The sequence below is a fragment of the Hyla sarda genome, chromosome 1 (genome assembly GCF_029499605.1).
Source record: "Hyla sarda isolate aHylSar1 chromosome 1, aHylSar1.hap1, whole genome shotgun sequence".
NCBI classification, from domain to species: Eukaryota; Metazoa; Chordata; class Amphibia; order Anura; family Hylidae; genus Hyla; species Hyla sarda.
Genome location: NC_079189.1, coordinates 265,305,607 through 265,330,544, shown reverse-complemented (window position 1 = coordinate 265,330,544; position 24,938 = coordinate 265,305,607). Strand labels below are relative to the sequence as shown.

At 43.8% G+C, this 24,938-nt stretch overlaps 1 protein-coding gene across 15 annotated transcripts in view; it reads right to left on the bottom strand.

Annotated features, from left to right (window-relative positions):
- The window catches only part of PTPRS (protein tyrosine phosphatase receptor type S), a 784,683-nt gene that overhangs the window by 281,706 nt on the left and 478,039 nt on the right, over positions 1-24,938 (bottom strand). For all 15 annotated transcript variants that reach the window (XM_056571644.1, XM_056571636.1, XM_056571669.1 and 12 more), the window contains one exon: positions 9,448-9,538. In XM_056571644.1, coding sequence (XP_056427619.1) covers positions 9,448-9,538 — 91 coding nt within the window. The remainder of the gene's footprint in view (positions 1-9,447; positions 9,539-24,938) is intronic.

Below are 24,938 nucleotides of genomic sequence, written 5' to 3'. Positions count from 1 at the left end.
GATTTTTAAATAGAAGTAATTTACAAATCTGTATACTTTTCTGGCACCAATTGATTAAAAAATTATTTTTTTCTAAAAGAGTAATGGAACACCAATAATGCTGATCAATGCCAAACTATGGGGCAGCAGTGTTCAGTGTATGTTATTGAAAAATTGCATGTAATTGTTCTTTATGGGGACTTAAAGAGATATTCCGGCTTTATACATCCTATCCCCTATTCAAAGAATAGGGGATAAGATGTATGATCACAGGGGTCCTGCCACTGAGGATCCCTGCGATTTCGGTGCAGCCCCTGGCATTCTTTGCCCGGCACTGCCTCCGACACGGGGACGTGACGTCACGGTCACACCGCTAGTGACGTCACACCACGCCCCTCAATTCATGTCTATGGGAGGGGCGTGATGGTTAGTCTGAGCCATCACGCCCCCTCCTATAGACATGAATGGCCGTAACGTCACATCCCCGTCTCCGAGGCAACACCCAGCCAGGGTAGTCTTTCCTGGGGGCCCAAAGCAGCTAGCCCTTTAGCCCCATGCTAAAGCAGCTAGCCGCCGCCACCGCTGCACTGCGACCAGGGCTGGACTGGCCTATTGGGAAAATTCCCAGGTTGCCGGCAGGGGCTGGCCCGTGTGCGGCCACCCGTTGGCCGCTCACTTACACAAGTCAGCAGCTTGTGTGAAGCTGCCACAGAGTGGCAGAGCTATGAGCTGTAGGCTCCCAGCCCCGCCACTCACCCCAGTACCTGCGCATCCGGAGGCCGCGCGTAACATCCGTCATGTCGCCGGCGGCCCGATGACGTCATATTATTGCGTTGCTGGCTCCCTGACATAGACATTTTGTGCGGTCTGGACGCAGACTGGAAACAGAAAGGCTCTGCGTGGTGGCAGTAGGAAGGTGAGTTTTTTTTTGTTATTTAAATTTTACATGAAAGCTACTAAGCTAATAGAGAGGGAAGGGGAGGAGATGGGCTAGGGGAGGATTTCCTGCCTGCCTAAGGGGCTGCTATCACTACTACCTAAAGGGGACTGCTGCAGTTACTACATAAAAGGGGCTCCTGCTATCACTGCTACCTTTATGAGACTGCTTCTGTTACTACATAAAGGGGGGCTCCTGCTATCACTACTACCTTTATGGGACTGCTGCTGTTACTACATAAAGGGGGCTTCTGCTATTACTACTACCTAAAGAGGACTGCTGTGGTTACTACATAAAGGGGGTTTCTGCTATTACTACTACCTTAAGGGGACTACTGCTGTTACTACCTAAAGGGGGCTTCTACTATTAGTACTACCTAAAGAGGACCGCTGCTGTTACTACATAAAGGGGGCTTCTGCTATTACTACTACCTTAAGGGGACTACTGCTATTACTACCTAAATGGGGGCTACTGCTGATACTACCTAAAGGGGGCTTCTGCTATTACTACTACCTAAAGAGGACTGCTGCTACTAATAAATTGGGGAGCTGCAACTATATGCAGTCAGGCTACTATCTACAATGGGACTTACCTACAGGGAGTAAACCCTACTTATAGGAGACTGCTACTGCCTACAAGGGGAAGCTATCTACACGGGGACCTACCTATTTATGGTACATCCATAATGGAGGAAACCATATGAAGGGACCTGTCAACCTACTGGAGCGAGCTATCTGCTTAATGAGGCAAGGGGGTAACCTACCTACTCAACTCCAACCCATATATCTACCCACTCTTCTGAGTAGGACACTAAGGGTAATTATTACTATATAGAGCACTATAAGTGCTGGAAAAGTGTGCAGTCTAACATTTTTGTTTGGCAGGTTTTGTGGAGACGAATTGTGGCTGGAAGAAAACATCATAATGGTCTGGGCCGGATGGAAAATAAAAAGGAAAGTGAACAACTCCAGTTAGAGAAGACATCACCTGATGTAACTGTATATGGCCTGCAGAGCATATGTGCCTGTATAGAGCATCTATCTACCACTATATTGTCACTGGGGGTATTATTTCCTCCTTGAATACTGGTATTATTGGTAATATTGGTCAGTATACAGGATTTGGTCAATAACAGTATGATGGCAATATGTATGGTGATAATATTCCTCCTTGTATACTGGTATTATTGGTAATATTGGTCTCAGTATACAGGATTTGGTCAGTAACAGTATGCTAGTATTATATATGGTGATAATAATCGTCCTTGTATATTGGTATTATTGGTAATATTGGCCTCAGTTTACAGGATTTGGCCAGTAATAGTATGATGGTAGTATTAGGGTGATAATATTACTCCTTGTATACTGGTATTATTGGTAATAATGGTCAGTAATAATAATAATAATTTTATTTATATAGCGCCAACAGATTCCGCAGCATTTTACAATCTGTATACAGGATTTGGTTAGTAACAGTATGATGGTAATATGTATTACCGAGTCCTCTATACTTAGCCCGAGTCCTCTATACTACTGACCGAGTCCTCCATACTTAGCCCGATTTTAACAATAATGGCACTATAAAAGGAGGACCTTTTATAGTGCCATTATTGTTAAAATCGGGCTAAGTATAGAGGACTCGGTCAGTTACAGTGTGATGGTAATATTTCCTTTCCTCCCATACTATTGTTACTTTGTAAATGTATGACTTATATAGACATATACAGTATTATAATGCATGGAAAATGGACATAGTGAAATACAGTAGCAATTTATTTCTTCGATATATATATTGAGGAAATAAATATATATATAAAATATTAGTGTACTAAGTGATAAATCTAGGCGTGGCTACCGATGGATGATGCAATGCTGTGGGGCTGGTCTGCAAATATTTCCAGGGCTGGTTTTCATCCCCAGTCCAGCCCTGGCTGCGGCTAACTGTTCTAAAGTGGCGCCGCAGGCTTTAAAACACTGAGCCTGTAGCCACGCCTAGATTTATCCCTTAGTACACTAATATTTGTTTGCCTAGGGTCAAATCAAAATTAAGGTGTTAAGATGTAGAAAGCCGGAATACCCCTTTAAGAATAGTGAATAAAATGTTTAAAAAAAAGTTGATTATAAATGTGAATAGGTACTTTCTCTAATAAGTTTTAACCATCCCCGCTGTGGACCCCCGCAATATAGCATGCAGCATCCACCGTATCTGCTTCCGGAAGCTCTGGAGGTTCTGGCTCCCAACCACGGGGACGGAAGATGGTGACGTCACGACTCCGCCCCCGTGTGATGTCAGGCCCCGCCCCCTCAGTGCAAGTCTATGGGAGGGTGCGTGACAGCTGATACGGTGGGTGCTGCATGCTATATTACGGGGGTCCCCAGTGGATAGGGGATAAGATGTCTAGGGGTGGAGTACCCCTTTAAAAAGTACCTGTCATCAAACCTTATTTTTTAAACTAACTCAGATTATATACCCTGACTACTTCTAACACCCCTCCATCCCTTAAAAAAAAAATTCAAAGCTTTACAAAGCTCTGTATCATACCTTTCCCCTTGCCCTTGCTCACATTGTGTGAGCTCACAGCAGGAGAAAGTGGGCGTTCCTCAGCAGGCGCAACATCACTAAAGCCTGCGAGAGATGTGCCTCGCCATGCTCCGCACGCACTTCCTGAGTTTGGTCTCTTGCCAGGCCGGGAGGGGACATATCTAAGTGTTTGATTGCACAGGGAACACTGCCACCTAGTTGCCCGTTTTTTCAATCACATTAAACACATTTGAAGGTTGAGAATTTTAAAAGCAAGTAAATAGCAAGGTGTCCTATAATTACATTAGGAACAATATATTAAAAGTTTAGTTTGGTTACAGATTCTCTTTAACCCCTTAAGGACCCAGCCATTTTACACCTCAGGACCAGGCCATTTTTTGCAATTCGGACCACTGTCACTTTAAACATTAATAACTCTGGAATGCTTTTAGTTATCATTCTGATTCCGAGATTGTTTTTTCGTGACATATTCTACTTTAACATAGTGGTAAAATTTTGTGGTATCTTGCATCCTTTCTTGGTGAAAAATCCCAAAATATTATGAAAAATTTTTTTTATTCACATATACAATATGTCTATTTTATGTTTGCATCATAAAATGTACGTGTTTTTACTTTTGGAAGACACCAGAGGGCTTCAAAGTTCAGCAGCAATTTTCCAATTTTTCACAAAATTACCAAACTCACAATTTTTCATGGACCAGTTCAGGTTTGAAGTGGATTTGAAGGGTCTTCATATTAGAAATACCCCACAAATGACCCCATTATAAAAACTGCACCCCCCAAAGTATTCAAAATGACATTTAGTCCGCGTTTTAACCCTTTAGGTGTTTCACAGAAATAACAGCAAAGTGAAGGAGAAAATTCACAATCTCCATTTTTTACACTCGCATGTTCTTGTAGACCCAATTAATTTTTACAAGGGGAAAAAGGAGAAAATGTATATTTATATTTGTAGACCAATTTCTCTCGAGTAAGCACATACCTCATATGTCTATGTAAAGTGTTCGGCGGGCGCAGTAGAGGGCTCAGAAGCAAAGGTGCGACAAGGGTATTTTGGAGAGTACGTTTTTTTTAAATGGTTTTTGGGGGGCATGTTGCATTTAGGAAGCCCCTATGGTGCCAGAACAGCAAAAATCCCCCACATGGCATACCATTTTGGAAACTAGACCCCTTGAGGTACGTAACAAGGAATAAAGTGAGCCTTAATACCCCACAGGGGTTTCACGACTTTTGCATATGTAAAAAAATAAAAATAAAATTTCACTAAAATGTGTGTTTCCCCCCAAATTTCACATTTTTGCAAGGGTTAATAGCAGAAAATACCCCCCCAAACATTGTAACCCCATCTCTTCTGAGTATGAAGGTACCCCATAAGTTCACATGAGGTGTACTATGGGTGAACTACAATGCTCAGAAGAGAAGGAGTCATATTTGGCTTTTTGAGAGCAAATTTTGCTCGGGGGCATGTCGCATTTAGGAAGCCCCTATGGTGCCAGGACAGCAAAAAAAAAAAAAAACACATGGCATACCATTTTGGAAACTAGACCCCTTGTGGAACGTAACAAGAAATAAAGTGAGCCTTAATACCCCACAGGGGTTTCACGACTTTTGCATACGTAAAAAAATAAATAAAATAAAAAATCACTAAAAGGTGTGTTTCCCCCCCAAATTTCACATTTTTGCAAGGGTTAATAGCAGAAAATACCCCCCAAAATTTGTAACCACATCTCTTCTGAGTATGGAGGTACCCAATAAGTTGACCTGAAGTGCACTACGGGCGAACTACAATGCTCAGAAGAGAAGGAGTCATATTTGGCTTTTTGAGAGCAAATTTTGCTCGGGGGGCATGTCGCATTTAGGAAGCCCCTATGGTGCCAGGACAGCAAAATAACCCCCACATGGCATACCATTTTGGAAACTAGAGCCCTCGGGGAATGTAACAAGGCATAAAATGAGCATTTACCCCCACTGGTGTCTGTCATATCTTTGGAACAGTGGGCTGTACAACATTTTTAATTTGCACAGCCCACTGTTCCAAAGATCTGTCAGACACCTGTGGGGTGTAAATTCTCACTGCACCCCTCATTACATTCCGTGAGGCGTGTAGTTTCCGAAATGGGGTCACATGTGTTTTTTTGTTTTTTTTTTGCGTTTGTCAAAACCGCTGTAACAATCAGCCACCCCTGTGCAAATCACCTCAAATGTACATGGCGCACTGTCCCTTCTGGGCCTTGTTGTGCGCCCCCAGAGCACTTTGCGCCCACATATGGGGTATCTCCGTAGTCGGGAGAAATTGCGTTACAAATTTTGTGGGGCTTTTTTCCCTTTTACCTCTTGTCAAAATGAAAAGTATAGGGCAACACCAGCATGTTAGTGTAAAAATTTATTTTTTTACACTAACATGCTGGTGTAGACCCCAACTTCACCTTTTCATAAGGGGTGAAAGGAGAAAAAGACCCCCAAGATTTGTTAGTCAATTTCTCCTGAGTACGGCGATACCCCATATGTGGCCCTAAACTGTTGCCTTGAAATACGACAGGGCTCCAAAGTGAGAGAGCGCCATGCGCATTTGAGGCCTGAATTAGGGATTTGCATAGGGGTGGACATAGGGGTATTCTACGCCAGTGCTTCCCAAACAGGATGCCTGGACAGTCAACGGCTGTCTGGCAATACTGGGAGTTGTTGTTTTGCAACAGCTGGAGGCTCCATTTTGGAAAGAGTGGCGTACCAGGCATTTTTCATTTTTATTGGGGAGGGACGGGGGCTGTGTAGGGGTATGTGTATATGTAGTGTTTTTTACCTATTATTTTATTTTGTGGTAGTGTAGTGTAGTGTTTTTAGGGTACAGTCACACAGGCGGGGGGTTACAGCGAGTTTGAGCGGCCGCGCAAAATTTGCTGCATCGCAAACTTGCAGCCCGATACTCACTGTAAGCCCCCTGCCCATGTGAATGTACCCTGTACATTCACAGGGGGGGGGGGGACCTCCAGCTGTTGCAAAACTACTACTCCCAGCATGCCTGAGAATGTTTGGGAGTTGTGGTTTTGCAACAGCTGGAGGCACACGGGTTGGGAAACACTGAGTTAGGAAACAATGTTTCCCAACCAGTGTGCCTCCAGCTGTTGCAAAACCACAACTCCCAAAAATTCTCAGGCATGCTGGGAGTAGTAGTTCGGCAACATCTTTAGAGCCAGATGTTGCCGAACTACAACTCCCAGCATGCTTGGAGTTGTAGTTTTGCAACATCTGGAGGACTACAGTTTGCAGACCACTAATACAGTGGTTCCCAATCTGTGCCCTTCCAGATGTTGCAAAACTACAACTCCCAGTATGCCAAAACTGTCCAGGCATGCTGGGAGTTGTAGTTCTGCAACATCTGAAGGGCCAGATGTTACAGAACTACAACTCCCAGCATGCCTGGACAGTAAGGGCATGCTGAGAATGTGTAGTTTTGCAACATCTGGAAGGGCACAGTGGTCTCCAAACTGTGGACCTCCAGATGTTGCAAAACTGCAACTCCCAGCATGCCCAGACGCCAAGGGCTGTCTGGGCATGCTGGGAGTTGTAGTTTACAGGGTCCTATTACAGCAATGCATGTCGCTTTACGGCGACGTGCATTGCTGTAAAGGGCCCGACCGCGGCTGAAGATCTACTCACCTGTCGCCGCCGCCATCTTCCTCGCCGGGATCCGGGTCTTCAGGGACGAGGTAAGTACCGGGGCCGGTCCCCAGCACTCCCCCGTCCCCCGCCGCGTCCTCCGGTCTTCCTCCCGTCCTCTCCGGACTTTCAGGGGCCGGGCAGGACGGGAGGAAGTAACCGCCCCCCCTCCTGCGATTGGTCGGTTAACTAACCGACGGATCGCAGGGAATAGGAGGAGGTGGCAGGCTTGCCACCTCGCTCCTATTCTTTAGCATGTTCCTGGCTGTCTGTGACAGCCGGGATCATGCGAAATTACCGGGCGGTCGGGTCCCAGAGACCTACATGGCCCCCCTCGGCGTTTGCCCTGCATCCGGTTCCGATCTATGCCCGGCGAGCGGCAGAGACCGGAAAACGCCATGACGTATGCATACGTCATGGGTCCTTAAGACCCAGGGTGTGATGACGTATGCATACGTCATGGGTCCTGAAGAGGTTAAATAAAGTAATGTACAAAAAAAAAAAATAGTCACGTGCATAAATGTCTAAACGAATAAAAATATGAGAGTGAAACCACTCCATTAATGGCATAATTGTCAAACAGAATTGCTGATTTTTGATCACATTACATACCAGAAAAAAATAATTAAAAGGGATTTAAAAAAAATCTTAAAACAAAAATGGTTCCCATGAAAACGCAAAAAATTAACCCTCATACATACATCCGTAAACAGAAAAATAAAAGTGTTATCTGGGTCAGAAGAGGAGAAATATAAGCACAAAAATGTATAATTTATTAGTAAAGTAAAGTAGTAAAATAAAACAAAACCTATTTAATAAAAAATAGCGTGTCACTTTAACCGAAAAGTGCACTGTGTCGAAATGGAGGCCCACAAAAGCTACAAAATGTTTTTTTTTTTTTCAATTTTGCCCCACAAAATTATTATTTTTTTTTTTTGTTTTAACATATATTTTGTATTAAAATGAGTGATGTCATTACAAAGTACAATTGGTAGTGCAAAAAAAGACCTCATATGGGTCTGTAGGTGAAAAATTTTAAGCACTATGGCTAATAGAAGGCAAGGAAGAAAGTGCAAAAAAAATAAACTGATTAACTTAAGCTAAGTTTCCACTTGTTTTTTTTCTGGCAGTTTTTGAGCCAAAGCCAGAAATGTAGTCAAAAGGAATAGGACATATAAAGGAAGGACTTACACTTCTCCTCCCTTATGGATCCACTTCTGACTTTGGCTCAAAAACTGCCAGGAAGAAAACCAAGTGGAAATTTAGCCTTAAAGGGGTACTCCGCCTCTAGACATCTTATCCCCTATCCAAAGGATAGGGGATAAGATGTCAGATAGCCGCGGTCCAGCTGCTGGGGACCCCCGGGATCTCCGCTGCAGCACCGCGCTATCATTACAGCACAGAGCGAGTTCGCTCTGTGTGTAATGACGGGCGATACGGGGGACGAAGCAGCGTGACGTCATGGCTCCGCCCCTCATGACATCATGGCCCGTCCCCTTAATGCAAGTCTATGGGAGGGGGCATGACGAAAGGGGCGGGCTGTGACGTCACGAGGGGCGGAGCCGTGACGTAACGATGCTCCGGCCCCTGTACCGCCCATTATTACGTGCAGAGCAAACTCTCTCTGCGCAGTAATGATGGCGGGGTGCCGCAGCGGAGATCCCGGGGGTCCCCAGCAGCGGGACCCCGGTGATCTGACATCTTATCCCCTATCCTTTGGATAGGGGATAAGATGTCTAGGGGCGGAATACCCCTTTAAGATGTTAAAGGGTTACTTCGCTCCCCAACGTCCGGAACGCTGAGTTCTTTAACGCTGTGTGTGCGGGCTTCCGTGTTCATGCCCACACCCTCGTGACGTCACTGCCTGCCCCCACAATGAAAGTCTATGGGAAGGGGGCGTGACGGCCGTCATGCCCCCTCCCATAGACTTGCATTGAGGGGGTGGAACGTGACATCACATGACAGGGTGTGACATCACGAGGGGGCAAGCGTGAACATGGAAGCCCGCACACAGCTTTCAGGAACTCAATGTTCCAGTTGCTGGGGAGCGGAGTAACCCTTTAAAGAAGCTGATCTGATTGGTTTCCATAGGCATCTGGTCAAATTTTCCTCTGCATAGGTTTTGGTAAATCTCCCCAATTGACATCCAACTTTAATACAACAGGTGGTGAGCTCATTAAAAATTAAATACAACTGTAAAGTTAATTTTTTTGTGTTAATCACAAATGTGCGCCTGCTGGAGTTGCTTCATCTTTTTCAGTCCCAAATGTACTGCTATCTCTCCAGAAACTTGTGTCCACTAAGATATGTGGGGAAAATAACTTCACTTACCTCTTCTAAATCCATTTCTTCAGGACTCCCCCATGGATTAAGAAACTGTCCACGTGATTTCTTCAAAGGCACTACTACAATGTAGTAACTCCTGAAAATAAAGAGACTGCTAGTACATATTTGAGAAGCACTTTGGATAAATTGTTTTGGAAAATATACTAAGGCATTTAACTGCAACTTAGATAATTAATAACAACATATTTATTTGCATCACTTCATAGTATATGAGCAAAAAAAAAATGTATTTATGGAAACAATCTATGCAATTTAATATTAAACCATTTATCTTTTTATTACACTGTAATTAACCCCTACAGGACACGCACAGTAAATATACTGAGCTGCAGCGAGAAACTTTGTGCACAGTGCCGTACATTTACGGCGCGGCTATAGAAAAAGTACAGGAGCAGCAGCCGAGGACTTACCACTGATGTCCGCCATTACACATATAGATGCCGTGATCAATGTAGATCATAGCATCTATAGTGAAAATAGAGATGCCGGTGTGTTTGTGTGGGTTCATTCATTCATTCATTCGCAGAGGTACGATTAGCACAACTGGCCAGAGGACTCTTAAATTAAAAAAAAAAAATTTTCATTTTCACGGCCCACTTTCCCAAAATTATGTCAGACACCTGTGGGGTCTAAATGCTCATTGTACCCCTTGTTACATTACTTCAGAGGTGAAGTTTCCAAAATGGGGTCACATGTGTGTTTTTTCTTTTTAGATTTTATGTGAGAACCTCTGCAACAATCAGCCACCCCTGTGCAAATCACCAATTTAGGCCTTAAAGGAGTACTCCGGGATAAGAAAACTTAACCGTTATCCTCAGTATAGGGGATAAGTTTCAGACCCAGCGGTCAGACTCCCAGTGATCTCTCGTATGGGGCACCAGCAGTCAGAGGGCGTGTCCGACCATCACATGATGCGGCATCTGACACGCCCCTTCAATACATCTCTATGGGAGAGCCGGAGCACTGCATTGTCAGTCTCCACCTCTGCCAAAGAAATGTATTGAGGGGGCATGTCGGTCGTCTCGTCATGCGGTGGTCGAAAGGTGAAATTTGGGCAAAGAGCCGAGGGCCCCGTATGGGAGATAGCGGGGGCCCTTAGGATAAGGGATAAGTTTCATATCTTGGAGTTCTCCTTTAAATGCCCATCGTGCTCTCCAACTCCTGAGCCCTGGGGTATTATTAGGAAACAGTTACGTCCACATATGGGGTATTTCTATAGTTGGGAGACATTATACTACTTGTTTTGGGGGGTTAATCACCTTTTATCACTTAAAAACTTGGGACTACACCTCAGCTCAAACTCGGAGCGGGAAACTCAATGAATAAAAGAAGTTACAAAAAACAAACAGAAAAAAAAAGATAAATCACTGATCAACTGTAGGACAAAGACCACCAAAAAATTAAAAAGCCAAGGAAAAAATAAGGGGGGGGGGGAGAACTGTGCCCCCCCCCCCTCCAAAATAAATAAAAAATAAATAAACAACTGCTGCAAAACAACAACTCCCAGAATGCCAGGTCTGTCTGGGCATGCTGTAAGTTGTTTAGCAGCAGCTGGAGGCACACTGGGTGAAAAACTGTGATTTAGTGTACGTTCACACTGAGGAATACGCCAGGAATTCAAGCTGAAAAATTTCCATCCGGAATGCAGTCCGGAATTTGCGTGGAAATTCGCGCGGAAGGGTAAAGGGTGTGGGAGGGCCAAATCAGGCTGATTATTTCAAGATTTTCGAATTCCGTGCAAATTGCATGCAAATTCCGTGAGAAAATGATTTTGGGTTGAAAATTGACTTCAATGGATTTCAGCTCGCATAATCCGCAAGAAGAATAGCGGAACGGAACTCTGCGGCGGAAATTAAATCAATGGCAAAAACAGATGTTAATTATTTCTAAGCAAAGAATTCAAGAGGAATTACTCGATCCTTAGGGTCTGCTAACTAATTTAGTGTTTACCAACCTGTGTGCCTCCAGTTGTTGCTAAATTACAACTCCCAGTATGGACTGACAGACCAAGCATGCTTGGAGTAGTAGTTTAGCAACAGGTAGAGGCACACTTTCGCAGACCCCTGCCTGCACATCTCCTGTCCCTGCACACGGGATCGTCCGCCAGCGCCTCCACAGCTGCTTCCATCTTCTCTACCGCCTCCCGTCGTCTCTGACACTGCCAAGTAATATGTACCGGGGTTCCTGTCTTCAGGATTCATCGGTCAGCGCAATTACATCAAATCATTGCGCCGGCCTGCTGGGGGTCGTGCCGCAGAAGCTGCAGCACTAAAGAGCCTGGGACAGTGAATGGTGGAGTGAGGAACTCACAGCCCGCTCTGCCATTCACTGTACTCCTTCTGGGGGAGCGTGGGAAGATACCACCACGTTATCATTTTTTCCAGCTTAGTGGAGTCACCCTGCATAGGGGTGTCACCCGGGGCGGCCCGCACCTCCCTATCAACACCACTGGCGGTACTCTTAATCCTTAAGGACACATGACGTAAATGTATGTCATTGTGCGGTGGTACTTAACACACCATGAAGTATATTTACGTCATGTACATGACGCGAGCACCAGACCGGAGCTCACATCATGCACGGCAGGTTCCGGCTGCTATGAGCAGCCAGGGATCTGCCGGTAATGGTGGACATCAGCGTACGCACTGATGTCTACCAATTACCCCTCAGATGCCGTGATCAATACAAATCACAGCATATGCGGCAATGCCAGGGGTGTGGAAATAGAAAAAAAAACTACTTGTTCAAGGGGCTAAAACAGAGCGCAATCTACTTGTCCCTCATGAAAATCCACTTGCCCTGGTAGACAAAATAATTTTAATCAAAATAGTACGTAAATTTAGGGTTTTTCTTTTTTCCGCCATTCACCTTGTAACTTACACATTATTTTAAAGGGGTACTCCGGCACTTAGACATCATATCCCCTATCCAAAGGATAGGGGATAAAATGCCTGATTGCGGGGGGTCCCGCCGCTGGGGACCCCCGTGATCTTGCATGCCGCCCCCCGTTAAAATCAGTCCCCGGAGCAATTATTGTCAATCACGGGGCCGGAGTATTGTGACGTCACGGCTCCGCCCCCATGTGACGTAACACTCCGCCCCTCAATGGAAGCCTATGGGAGGGGGCGTGACAGCTGTCATGCCCCCTCCCATAGACTTGCATTGAGGGGCGGGGCGTGACATCACACGGGGGCGGAGTAGTGACGTCACGATCTCACATCACCGTGGTTGGGAGCTGAAGCCTCCAGCATTTCCGGAAGCCGCAACAGGTGGGTCCTGCAGCCGAGATCCCAGGGGTCCCCAGCGGCGGGAACCCCGCGATCTGACATCTTATCCCTTATCCTTTGGATAGGGGATAAGATGTCTAGGGGCGGAATACCCCTTTAATACTTTAGGTCAGCCTGTGCTGTATAAGGGCTCCATTTTTGGGCCGTAATCTGCTGTATGTATCGGTACCATTTTGGTATTGATCGGATTTTTTAAACATTTTTTACTTAATTTTTTCTGGGATATGATGACTAAATATAAAAAAAATTCAATTCTGTGTTTTTTCTTTTTTTGCATTAACGCCATAGACCGTACGGGAAATAAAGTGTAATCTTTTTTATAATTCGTACAATTATGTACACGCCAATACCAAATATGTTTATTTTTATTATGTTTCCATATTTTTTATATGGAAAATGGGAAAAGGGGTTGATATGAACTTTTAATATGGACGGGGTTAATCGGTGTTTTTTTAAAACTTTTATTTAACTTTTTTTTTTTAAATACACTTAATTAGGATGAATCATTAGATTCCTCATACAGATCAGTGCAGTTCTATTGATCTCCATTGATCTGTGTTCATTTGGTTGAGCGTGTCAATCCTGTCAATCAAATGCAGATCTAAGGGGGCAGCCATGAATGCAGAGGTAAGCCCTCCGGCTACCTCCGTAGTGGGGTGGTCAATCCACCCCACTAGGCCACCAGGGTTGGTTATAAGAAACCTTTAGACTCAGCTGTCAACTTTGACTGCGGTGATCTAAAAGGTTAATAGCCGGCTGTGCCGAGTGCCGCATGCCGGGCTATTAGCTGCGGCCCCCGACATGTGAAGTCAGCCGCGGGGCCGTCGGTTATGGAGCAGGCTCAAGGCAGGAGCCCAATCCATACACCCTGAGCGCCGGTGTGAGGTGAAGACTTGCATCCCATGCAAGTCTGCACCTGCTCCTCCCGTCAGTCTAACCTCACACTGGTGTTATAAAAATAAAGTCGGTCCGGCCCTGCTAGCCCGATACAGGGCTAAATGTATGAAAAATTCACCTGCTCGGCGCCTGAAACTACATGTCCCAGGAGTCGGGTGATAGGATTTCCACATCCCTGAATGCGCATGTTAAAATAGATGATCTGATCGCCTGTGGTGCTGCCGCGGGGATCCGATCCTCCAAAATGGTGAACGGAGGTCCGCTCACCTGCCTCCATTCATCTCCTGGGGTCTTCTGCTCTGGTCTGAAATCGAGCAGAAGATCACCGATAACACTGATCAATATTAGCAATCAAATGATTGCTATAGATAGTCCCCTATGGAGACATAAGTGTAAAAAATAAAATAAAATAAATATAAAGAAAATATAAAGAAAAATGTGAAAAATTCCCTCCCCCAATAAAAATGTAAATCGTCCCTTTTTCCTATTTTACACCCAAAAAGAGTAAAAAAAATATATTAATAAACATATTTGGTATAACCACATGCGTAAATGTCCGAACTATCAAAATATAATGTTAATGATCCCTTATGTTGAATGGCGTAACTGTAAAAAAAAAGGCAAAAATTGCTGCTTTTTTGTCACATTTTATAAAAAAAAAGTTATTTCAAAGTTTCATATAAGCAAATGTGGTATTGATAAAAAGTACAGATCACAGCGCAAAAAATGAGCCCTCATACAGCCGTGTATACGGAAAAATTTGAAATTATAAATTGTCAACACAGAGGGATTTCAAACATACTAATTTGGTTAAAAAGTCATGGGTATCATTTTAAAGGTATTGACCCACAGAATAAAGTGTACAGCGTGAAAACGAAACATTCCAAAATTTGCTAAATTGCGGTGTTCTTTTAAATGTCCCAAAACAAAATATATTTTTGGTTGCGCCATACATTGTATGGTAAAATTAGTGATGTCATTACAAAGGACAACCAGTCACGCAAAAAACAAGCCTTTATGTGGGTCCGTGGATAAAAATATAAGAGAGTTATAAAATTTAGAAGGCGAGAAAAAACGGAAATGTAGAAATAAAATTGGCTGTGTCCTTAAAGGGATACTCCACCCCTAGACATCTTATCCCCAATCCAAAGGATAAGGGATAAGATGTCTGATTACGGGGGTCCCGCCGCAAGGAATCCCTGCGATCTATCCTGCGCACCCCTCTCATTTTGTGCACGGAGCAAGCTTCGCTCTGTGCCTGATTACTGGCAATGCAGGGGCCGAAGTATCATGACATCACACCCTGCCCCCTCAACATAGACTTGCATTGTGGGGGGCAGGGCGTGATGTCACGAGGGGGCGGGGGCGTGGTGTCACGATCCTCCAGCCCCTGCAACGCCAGTCATCAGGCACGGAGCAAAGCACCAGATGATAGGGGTGCTGGGGTTCCCAGCAACGGTACCCCAATGCTTAGGATAGGGGATAAGATGTCTAGGGGCAGAATAACCCTTTAAGGGCTGTGTCCTTAAAGGGGTTCTCCGGTGCTTAAACATCTTATCCCCTATCCAAAGGATAGGGGATAAGATGCCTGATCGCAGGAGTAACACCGCTGGGGACCCCCGGGATCATGCACGCGGCACCCTGTTTGTAATCAGTCCCTGGAGCGTGTTCGCTCCGGGACTGATTACCGGCGACTAAAGGGCGAGTGGCACGTGACGTCACATCTGCGCCGGCGTGTGACGTCACGCTCGGCCCCTCAATGCAAGCCTACGGGAGGGGGCGTGACAGCTATCACACCCCCTCCCGTAGGCTTGCATTGCGGGGCGGAGCACGCCGCCCGCCCTGTAGTCACCCGTAATCATACCCGGAGCAAACACGCTCCGGGGACTGATTACAAACGGGGTGCCGCGTGCATGATCCCGGGGGTCCCCAGCGGCGGGACTCCCGCGATCAGGCATATTATCCCCGTTTAAGCACCGGAGAACCCCTTTAAAGGGCCGCACGCCGCAGAGGCTGCCTGGGAGGTAAAAAAAACTAAAAGGGGGAGCACGTCTGCGTCAACTTTACAGAGGCTGCAGCTGCGTCTGAGGTGACTACCTTAGTCGCCTCATATCAGCTTCGGCTCTGCTCAGTATACAGGATTAGGTCAGTAACAGTACAATGGTAATATGTATGGTGATAATATTTCCTCCTTCCTTTCTCATTTAACTAAAGGGCTCTTTTTTTTGTCCTTAGTTATAATTTTTTTTCATAGATGGGGAAGGTTGCGGGCGGTCCCTAGGGGCGGCCACAGGTGGGGGGAGGGGGGTCGCTTGTGTGCTGGGGGGCGGGCAGGCCTTGAGCTGTATAAGGGGCTCCAAAATTCCTGATTGCAGCCCTGAGTGAGACTATGGAATTCCGAGAGAAGTGGAGAAAGTGGTGATTTCAATAAAAAAGTTCAGAAGGGGCCTGAATGCATTTATGGAGAGAATAATAACATCACAGATTTTAGATACTAGGGATAGAATGTAGATCCAGGGTTTTATTCTGATATTTGGAGTCAGGAAGGAATTCTCTGCAACAGCATACAACTACACCCTCCCTTCCCCACCACCAGTATTGAGCAATTGGCACCAGCTAGGTTTCCATGCAAGTTTTTTTATGCAGTTTTTCGGAAAACTGCCACTGCTGTTTTTGCATCAAAGTCAAAAGTGGATCCATTCTTAGATCAACCATCTGGGGAGGAAGGAAGATGGCTTTTTGTAAAAGGGAAGTTTTCTGAGTATTGTGTACAAGAGTGTTCAAGAGTATTGTGTACACTGGGGACAATGAGGGAGATTTAACAAAACCTGTGCAGGGGAAAAGTTGCTGAGTTGCCCATAGCAACCAATCAGATCGCTTCCTTCATTTTGCAGAGGAGCAATCTGATTAGTTACTATGGGCAACTCAGCAACTTTTCCTCTGCACAGGTTTTGATAAATCTCCCCCAGTATACTTACCAAACACGGGACAAGTAGGTGCATTAGAAAAGATGCTCGCAGATGTTGAAGATTTTTAGGAAGAGACTGTGATCCTAGGTGGTGATTTCAATTTGGTTATAGACCCCCTGTTGGATACCTCCCTGAGGTCTTCACATTTATCTTATGCAGCACTTCACGGAGTGAAAAAAAAAACCTTGTTCTAATTTCAGTTAGTTGATGTCTGGTGTATGCTATTTCCGTCGGATAAAGATTTTACATTTTATTCGCATCCACAATTCTTATTCATGAATAGATAATTTTTTTCTTATTACATGCTCACCTGCACCTGGTCAGGAATGCTCGGATTGACTCAATTACTTTTTAAGATCATTGATTACCTTATGATTATAAATCTCAAAGTAGGTAATATTTTTGTAGAATTGGCGGTTAAAGGGGTACTCTGCTGAAAACATCTTATCCCCTATCCAAAGCAGTAGGACCTCCGCGATCTCCTGGACGGCAGCGGTGGCATCCCGAACACAGAAGCTTGCAGCTTCCGCCTTTGTAACTTCACACCACCCCCCCCTCCATTCATGTCTATGGGAGGGGGCATGACGGCTTGTACATAGCCGTTACGTCTCCTCCCATAGATGTGAATGGAGGGGGCATGGCGGCTGGCATTGTCAGTAATCGGGCAGTAATCTGGCATTGTCAGTAATCTGAGGAGTGCCGAAGAGGAGAACGCGGAAGACCCTAATGACGGGAATCCCATGAGCTAACATCTTATTCCCTATCCTTTGCAGAGGGGAGAAGATGTTTTCAGCTGAGTAGCCCTGAGTACTTCTACGCCATTAGTACTTGAGTCCATCCAAGTTGAACTTATCTCCTTTTTCTCCAAAAACAACAATACAGAAGTATAATTTCCTATGATTTGGGAGACAGATTCGAGTATGCCTCGAATTAATGAGGACATGGTCTTACCTTTAGATGCTTCAATCTCGGAAGAGGAGGTGGAGATTGCTCTTGGGGGTATGAAAGCGGGTAAAGCCCCGGGCCCGGACAGTTTCACCCTATCCTATTATAAATCCTTTTTTGGCGAACCCATTAATTTTCTCACTAAACTCTCTGTTGCAAGGTGCTTCACTTCCCGCTGATACTCTTAGTGCACATATTTCGGTGATCCCTAAGGAGGGTAAGGACCTGTCACTTTGTCCTAGGTATAGGCCAATCTCGCTGTTGAACGCGAAAATATTCATGAAAATCCTAGCCATTCGTTTCATGTCCTGTCTAACAAATTTAATCCATTAGGACCAAGTGGGGTTTATGCCCTCTTGAGAGGCAATAGACAAAAAAAGAAAAGGACCCGAAACTGACCCCTGTGGCACCGCCCTAGTAACAGTCCCCCAATCAGAATAAGTACCATAAATAACCACCCTCTGTTTTCTATAACTGAGTCAGTTACTTACCGACATGTACCCAGCCCAATCCTTCTCATTTTATGCACAAAGCTTTTTTGTGGCATCGTATCAAATGCTTTGGAAAAGTCAAGATATACTACATTCAGCAATTCCCCCTGGTCCAGTCTGGAGCTCCCCTCCTCATAAAAGTTGATCGGGTTAGTTTGACAGGACCTCATAAACCCATGCTGATATGGGGTTATACATTTATTTTCATTGAGATGCTCTCAAATACCGTAGAATCTCTCAGAAAACCCTCAAACAGTTTACATACAATGGAGGTTAAACTATCAGGCCTATAATTTCTTGGGCCCTGCACCATTTGGGACAGATAATTATCTTTAGCTACAGTCAGAAACCTGTTTCCTTTATGAGATTCACAGGTCTCCCAGTTTATATCAGGAAAGTTAAAGTCCCCCATTATTGCCACCTCATTGTGATTTGCTGCCTTGTTTATTTGCCTCAGTAATTGATCTTCTGCATAGGCATGCGCAGGGGGTGTGCCAGGTGTACCTGGGCACACCCTAATCAAGCCCAAGAGGGGGATTTACAGCCACCACTGAGCAGCCCGCAGGGGCCCCCATTACATTCTGGACATCCCTGTGTCCCAAAAAATCTTTTCGGGACACAATGATGTCTCGGTTACCTTTCTGCGGTGGCCCCTGCGTTAACTTTACAAAACGCAGGGGCCGCTGGGAGGTAGCGCACGCAGGGACGTCACTGACTTCCCGTGCATGCGCCCATAGCAATGGAAGAACAGAGCATTGACGAGGAGGACGCACGTCGGTCGGCATAGTAAGTCACCAGCACCAGCTGACAGCACGTCATCTTCAGTGCTCCGATCACCGCTCCTCCGGTCCCGGGACCTACTGCTATGGTCTATAGACCATAGCAGTATAGCGGTGGTCGGAACACAGAAGTGGGGCAGTACACAGGCATACAGCCTCCAGCCATACACTGTATATGGCTGAAGGCTGTATGTCTGTGGGGGAACTATACTGCACCTAATGTGGGGAGCTATACTGCACCTAATGTGGCGGAACTATACTGCACCTAATGTGGGGGAACTATACTGCACCTAATGTGGGGGAACTATACTGCACCTAATGTGGAGAACTATACTGCACCTAATGTGGAGAACTATACTGCACCTAATGTGGAGAACTATACTGCACCTAATGTGGAGAACTATACTGCACCTAATGTGGAGAACTGTACTGCACCTAATGTGGGGGGAACTGTACTGCACCTAATGTGGGGGGAACTGTACTGCACCTAATGTGGGGGAACTGTACTGCACCTAATGTGGGGGGAACTGTACTGCACCTAATGTGAAGAACTGTACCGCACCTAATGTGGAGAACTGTACCGCACCTAATGTGGAGAACTACACTGCACCTAATGTGGAGAACTACACTGCACTTAATGTGGGGGAACTGTACTGCACCTAATGTGGGGGAACTATACTGCCAACCTAATGTGGGGAACTATACTGCACCTAATGTGGGGGAACTGTACTGCACCTAATGTGGGGGAACTGTACTGCCAACCTAATGTGGGGGGAACTATACTGCACCTAATGCGGGGGGAACTGTACTGCCAACCTAATGTGGGGGAACTATACTGGCAACCTAATGTGGGGAACTTATACTGCACCTATATGAGTGCAGGTCTGTTTATGTATGTGTGCATGCAAGCAAGAGTGTATTTGTGTGTGTATGTATGTATGTATGTGTATATATATATATATATATATATATATATATATATATATATGTATACATATACACACACACGTGTGCAGCATGAGTTTGTGCTTTAGAGTGCACACCCTAATGTAGTAGGCTGTGCACGTCTATGATCTTCTGCCTCGTTCATTATATTTGTTGTGGCCTTTAGACTGGACTTTACATAAAGGCAAACTTCTCCCCCTTTCGGTTTTTTTTTTCTCGATGCTTCCTGCATAGACTATAACCCTGTATGTTGACCACCCAGTCATAGCTATTGTCCAACCATGTCTCTGTAATTCCCGGTATGTCTTATTTTTCCTCAGACATTATTATTTCCAGTTCGTCAGTTTTATTGCTTCGTACCGAAGTCCCTGAAAATAATTTTTAGTAGAAAAAGAGAAAAAAAAATAGTGCACACCTCGTGCAGGTAAACCCAGGTTGCAGATGGAAAACAATTGGGAATGAGAAAAGCATATCTCAGAGAAGTGCAGCCTCCTGGTCCTTCCGAATTCTCAACTAAATCCGGCTAAGCTTCTTAGAAGGAAATCGGTCATTGACCCTGGAAAAATTAGGACATCGATCGGGGCGCAAACTTCTGGATGGGTAAAATTCTTTATTGTTCAGTAATACGTATGCAACACTATAACATGGGAGCGTTTCTAGCCCGAACCGGGCTCTTCGTCAGGCAATACAGAAAGGATACACATTGGAGTGTTTAAAACAACAGTGGAGGCTCCTTCCAGGTCCGGTGAACGTGCCGGTCGCACCAGAAACTGTTAAAATTATGCAATAGTACAATCCAATAAAATTTGCAAATTACATCTACCGGTATATATAAAACTCAATGGCCCTTATTAGTAAGAGTGGAGTGTAGGTTTATTTGTGGGTTTTAATTCCCTACAATTTATTTTCCACGGTATTTACTAAGGTTTCCCTACATTTTCCACTTTCCCTACACTTTGCTTTTTTTTTTCTTTTTTTTTTTACAAATGCTCTGATCTGTAGGGTTTTCCTCAGCTCAAATCCACCACATTTTATGTGAAAACTTTAGTAAATATGTTGTTTTTTTGTGAAAATGTCGGGAACACACCCCTTTTCGGCGACCACGCCCCCTTTTCCCAGCAACCATGCCCCTTTTTCAGGTTTTCTTAGCAAAATGGAGAGTTAGTTGGTTTTTTTTCAATTCTGGCGCAAATTCTTGCGCAAAATCTGGCGCAATGCGACAGAATCTTGCGCACAACCCGACAAAACATGTCGGGTTTGTAATAGTAAATGAGGGCCAATGTGTGTGTGTATGTATGTTCCACAATAACGTCCAAAAAATATTAACACGAACCTTGGCATACATGTTACTTATATGTGAACAACAAACATAGGATAGGTAATTTAACCCTTACTCACTTTTGCCAGGGTAAGGGTTTTTGTTTAAAGTCCCATACAAGTCTATGGGAAATATATGTTACGGGATATGAAGTCAAAAGCTTCCTCTGTTGATTTTCCTTCACAACAAGGATTAGGAAGGAAAAACCGGCCAACGCCTTGTACTCAGCTAGTATATAATAATTATTAAAAACATATACAAATAAAAAGATCAAACAAAATTTGTAACAATAAAATCACAGTAACAAAGAGAAGTAACAAAATATCATGTAATGATGACGTAATATATGTGTGGGTCAGACAGAGGCGCAGGCGTATGAGTGATTTAGCCAGATGTCGGCAATGCGCAAGCGTGTAAAACAGATACTAGAGTGGAGAAGGCGTGAACAAGTGAACGGTGGGCTCTAAACAGAAAGGTTTCTGCTGTTTAGAATGTACATCACGTAGTATGGCAGCTGGAATACCAGTTAAGATGAATGTTATGAAATAACTTCTCGGACTTCATTTAAACCATGAGGAGAGAAGGTTTGTATCTCGTAGATCTCTACATTTCCAGTCTTTTTAATTTTTCGAAATGATTGCTGATGGTAGCTGGAACAAAATCGATTGGTATGATCTTGATAAATGGTTCCTTGTCCGGATGAATTAATGCAGTATGTCTGGACAGCCCATGTAGTAAAAATATCCTTTTTATGTTGAGTCTATGCTGATTTAGTCTCAAATGGAGGGGTCTTGTAGTATGGCCCATGTATTGTAATGAACAGTGCATGCATTCGATGATATAGATAACATGGTCGGTGCAGCAGGTAAGATGATATTTGATATCAAAAGTCTCTCCTGTAGTGGATGAAGTTAATTCAGTTTTGTTGTGATTAATCTGTGAGCAACATAAACACTATGATTTATTGCATTTAATACTTCCTTTTTCTAGGGGTCTCCCAAAAAGATCCATAGGGAGACTGTATTTTTGTAGCTGATGTTTTATTTGGCTGGGTGCCAGAATTGTTTTTAAAGAGGCTTCTGTAGGTGCAGCAGGGTTTTGGGGGAATAATTGGACCCAGGAAGGGGTCTGCCTTCAGGATGTGCCAGTGGTGGGTAAGAATATTCTTAATTTTGCGGGCATCTCTACTGTAAGTAGTGATTAAATATGAAGCAAACTGATTGTCATTGCCACATTTTTTGTGTGTGTTTTTTTGTTATTTGTATTGGTCTGGGGTCATCTTTGGCTTTGTTAAGGCAGTCACCTTGCGTGAGTGCCTTTGTCCGATTGTAAGCGTGGTTTACAATTTTAGAATTTTGGAATGTTTCTTAAAGGTTTGTACAATTCTTTCTTATTCTTTTATACTGACTGTATGGAATGTTGATTAACCATTTTCTGAAGTGCCCACTATGAAAGTCCAAATAACTGTTGGCATCCACCTTCTTGAAGAAGGTGGATGTAAGGAAAGATGTGTCATTAGGAGTAATTTGTACATACAGAAAATGTATGTAGTCTTTATTGGATTCGAGGGTGAATTGTAATCCCCAGGTATTGTTGTTAAGGTGTTGTAAAAAAGAGGGAATGGCTTCTGTGGAGCCCTTCCAAAAAAAAAAAACCAAATCATCGATGTACTGATAATGTACTGCAATATTTTGAAGAATGGATGGGTTATTCCAGATGTATTGGGTCTCAAAGGCGCCCATGAATATGTTTGCATAAACAGGTGCGACCTTTGAGCCCATCGCTGAATCGATCTTCTGATGGAATATTTTCCCATCATATGTAAAGAAGTTATTGTGTAAAATATATGAAAGGGAGTTGATGAGAAATTCCCGGGGTTCCAGAGTTATGCTGTTGTCCTTTTCTAGAGCTTGTCATATACATTGAATACCAAGATCATGTTTGATGTTCGAATACAGAGATGAAACATGAATATGTATTCTGGTTTCCACTGTAAAGGGATGAGGTGTTCAATTAGTTGTGTTGAATCTTTGAGATAACTGGGAAGGGGTATGGCATATGTTTGAAAATGAAGATCGAGGTAGTGAGCAAGGTTGCTTAACGTAGAGTTGGTGCCGGAAATGATTGGACGTCCTGGTGGAGAAGTGGTGGATTTATGAATTTTGGGTAATTGGTAGAAGTAGGGTTTGTTATAGCAAGTTTGAAGAATACATTTCTGTTCATTTTTTGAGAGTATCTGTATATACCAGGTAGCTGTATTTACCAGAAGTAGCAGATCCTTTTTTATTTTATCAAAGGGATCTGTGGTGACGATGGAATAGTAATTGGTATCTGATAGGATGCGCAATGATTCTGAGTCATATTGTTCGTAGTCTAATATGACCTAACCACTGCCCTTATCGGCCGGTCGAATTACTATTTCGGTGTTGGACTGTAATGTTTTCAGAGCTTTTCTTCTTTTGTTAGGCTGTCTTTGGTATGGTGTTTGGACTTGGAGAGCTGAATGTTAAGATCATTGCTAACCAATTTTTGAAAAATTGCAATATGCGATCCTTGCGATTGTAGGGGGTAAAAATTAGACGTGGGTTTCAACGAGGTATTGTGGCCAGAGGCATTAGGCAGGTGAGGGACATCGAAGAAATTTCTGATGTCAGTCATTACAGGCAGATGTCTGCTGCTGACAGAAGCAGGCATCTCCCATGTATGATGCAGTCCCAACCCACATCATGTCCTCACCCGATCCATGACGTACATGTATGTCATGGGTCGGGAAGAGGTTAAGCAACGCCCCCATGAAAATTTCGGAGGAAAATTCAATCAGCCAAAAATGCCGAAAGGGGCATTTTTGACCGATAATTTTTGGCAGCTGAAATTTCGGTGCATCCCTAGTATATACTGATAAGTACACCTGATAAGTACTGGGAGGATTAAGATTTTTAAATAGAAGTAATTTACAAATCTGTTTAACTTCCTGGCCAATCTAGCCTTTATGGTAAATGGGTCAGAAAGATGCCTCTTCTCAGTAAAAGACACATGAAAGTACATTTGGAGTTTGTAATACCAAAACAAAACCAAAACCGGAACAACTAAAAGGTCTGATGAAACCAAAATATAACTTTTTATCGTATTTAGAGTCATGTCTGGAGCAAACCAGGCACTGCTCATCACCTGCCCAGTACCATCCCAAGAGTCAAGCATAGTAGTTGCAGCACCACGCTGGACAGAGACTGCTGAGGGTTGAGGGAAAGGTAAACAAAAGCTAGGTACAGATATATTCTTAACGAAAACCTGATCCCCAGTGCTTTGGACCTCAGACTGTGAGGTATTTTTTTCTTCCAACAAGACAATGACCCTAAGAACACAGCAAAGACAATACGAGAGTGGCTTAGGAATGACAAAAAAGTGCAGGGATCTTCTGCGCAGACTGTCTTAAGTAAAGCTGCGTTACACGGAGTATAATAACTCTGTACATATATTAAATCTTAAACATATATTAAACAATATTATTATTATTATTATTATTATTAAACAATAATAAACAGATGCGTTTATGACACTATGGTGGTCTGTTTCTCAATGTTGAAATGGCATATACAAGTATTAAAACTACACACTATTTAAAACCAAAAGGGCGCTAAAATCACATGGTGATTGACAGGTTGCAGAGATTGGTCATCACCTGCTCTGAGAAAGCGCAGATGGATGACGTTCAATGTAAACAAACACCAACATGTTCATAAAAATGTATACAAAATCAATATTGAATGCGAATATCATTCATAATAGTAAAATGCAACAATGTTTAAACAAGAATTTCTAAAAGAAAATTATAAATATATAATATT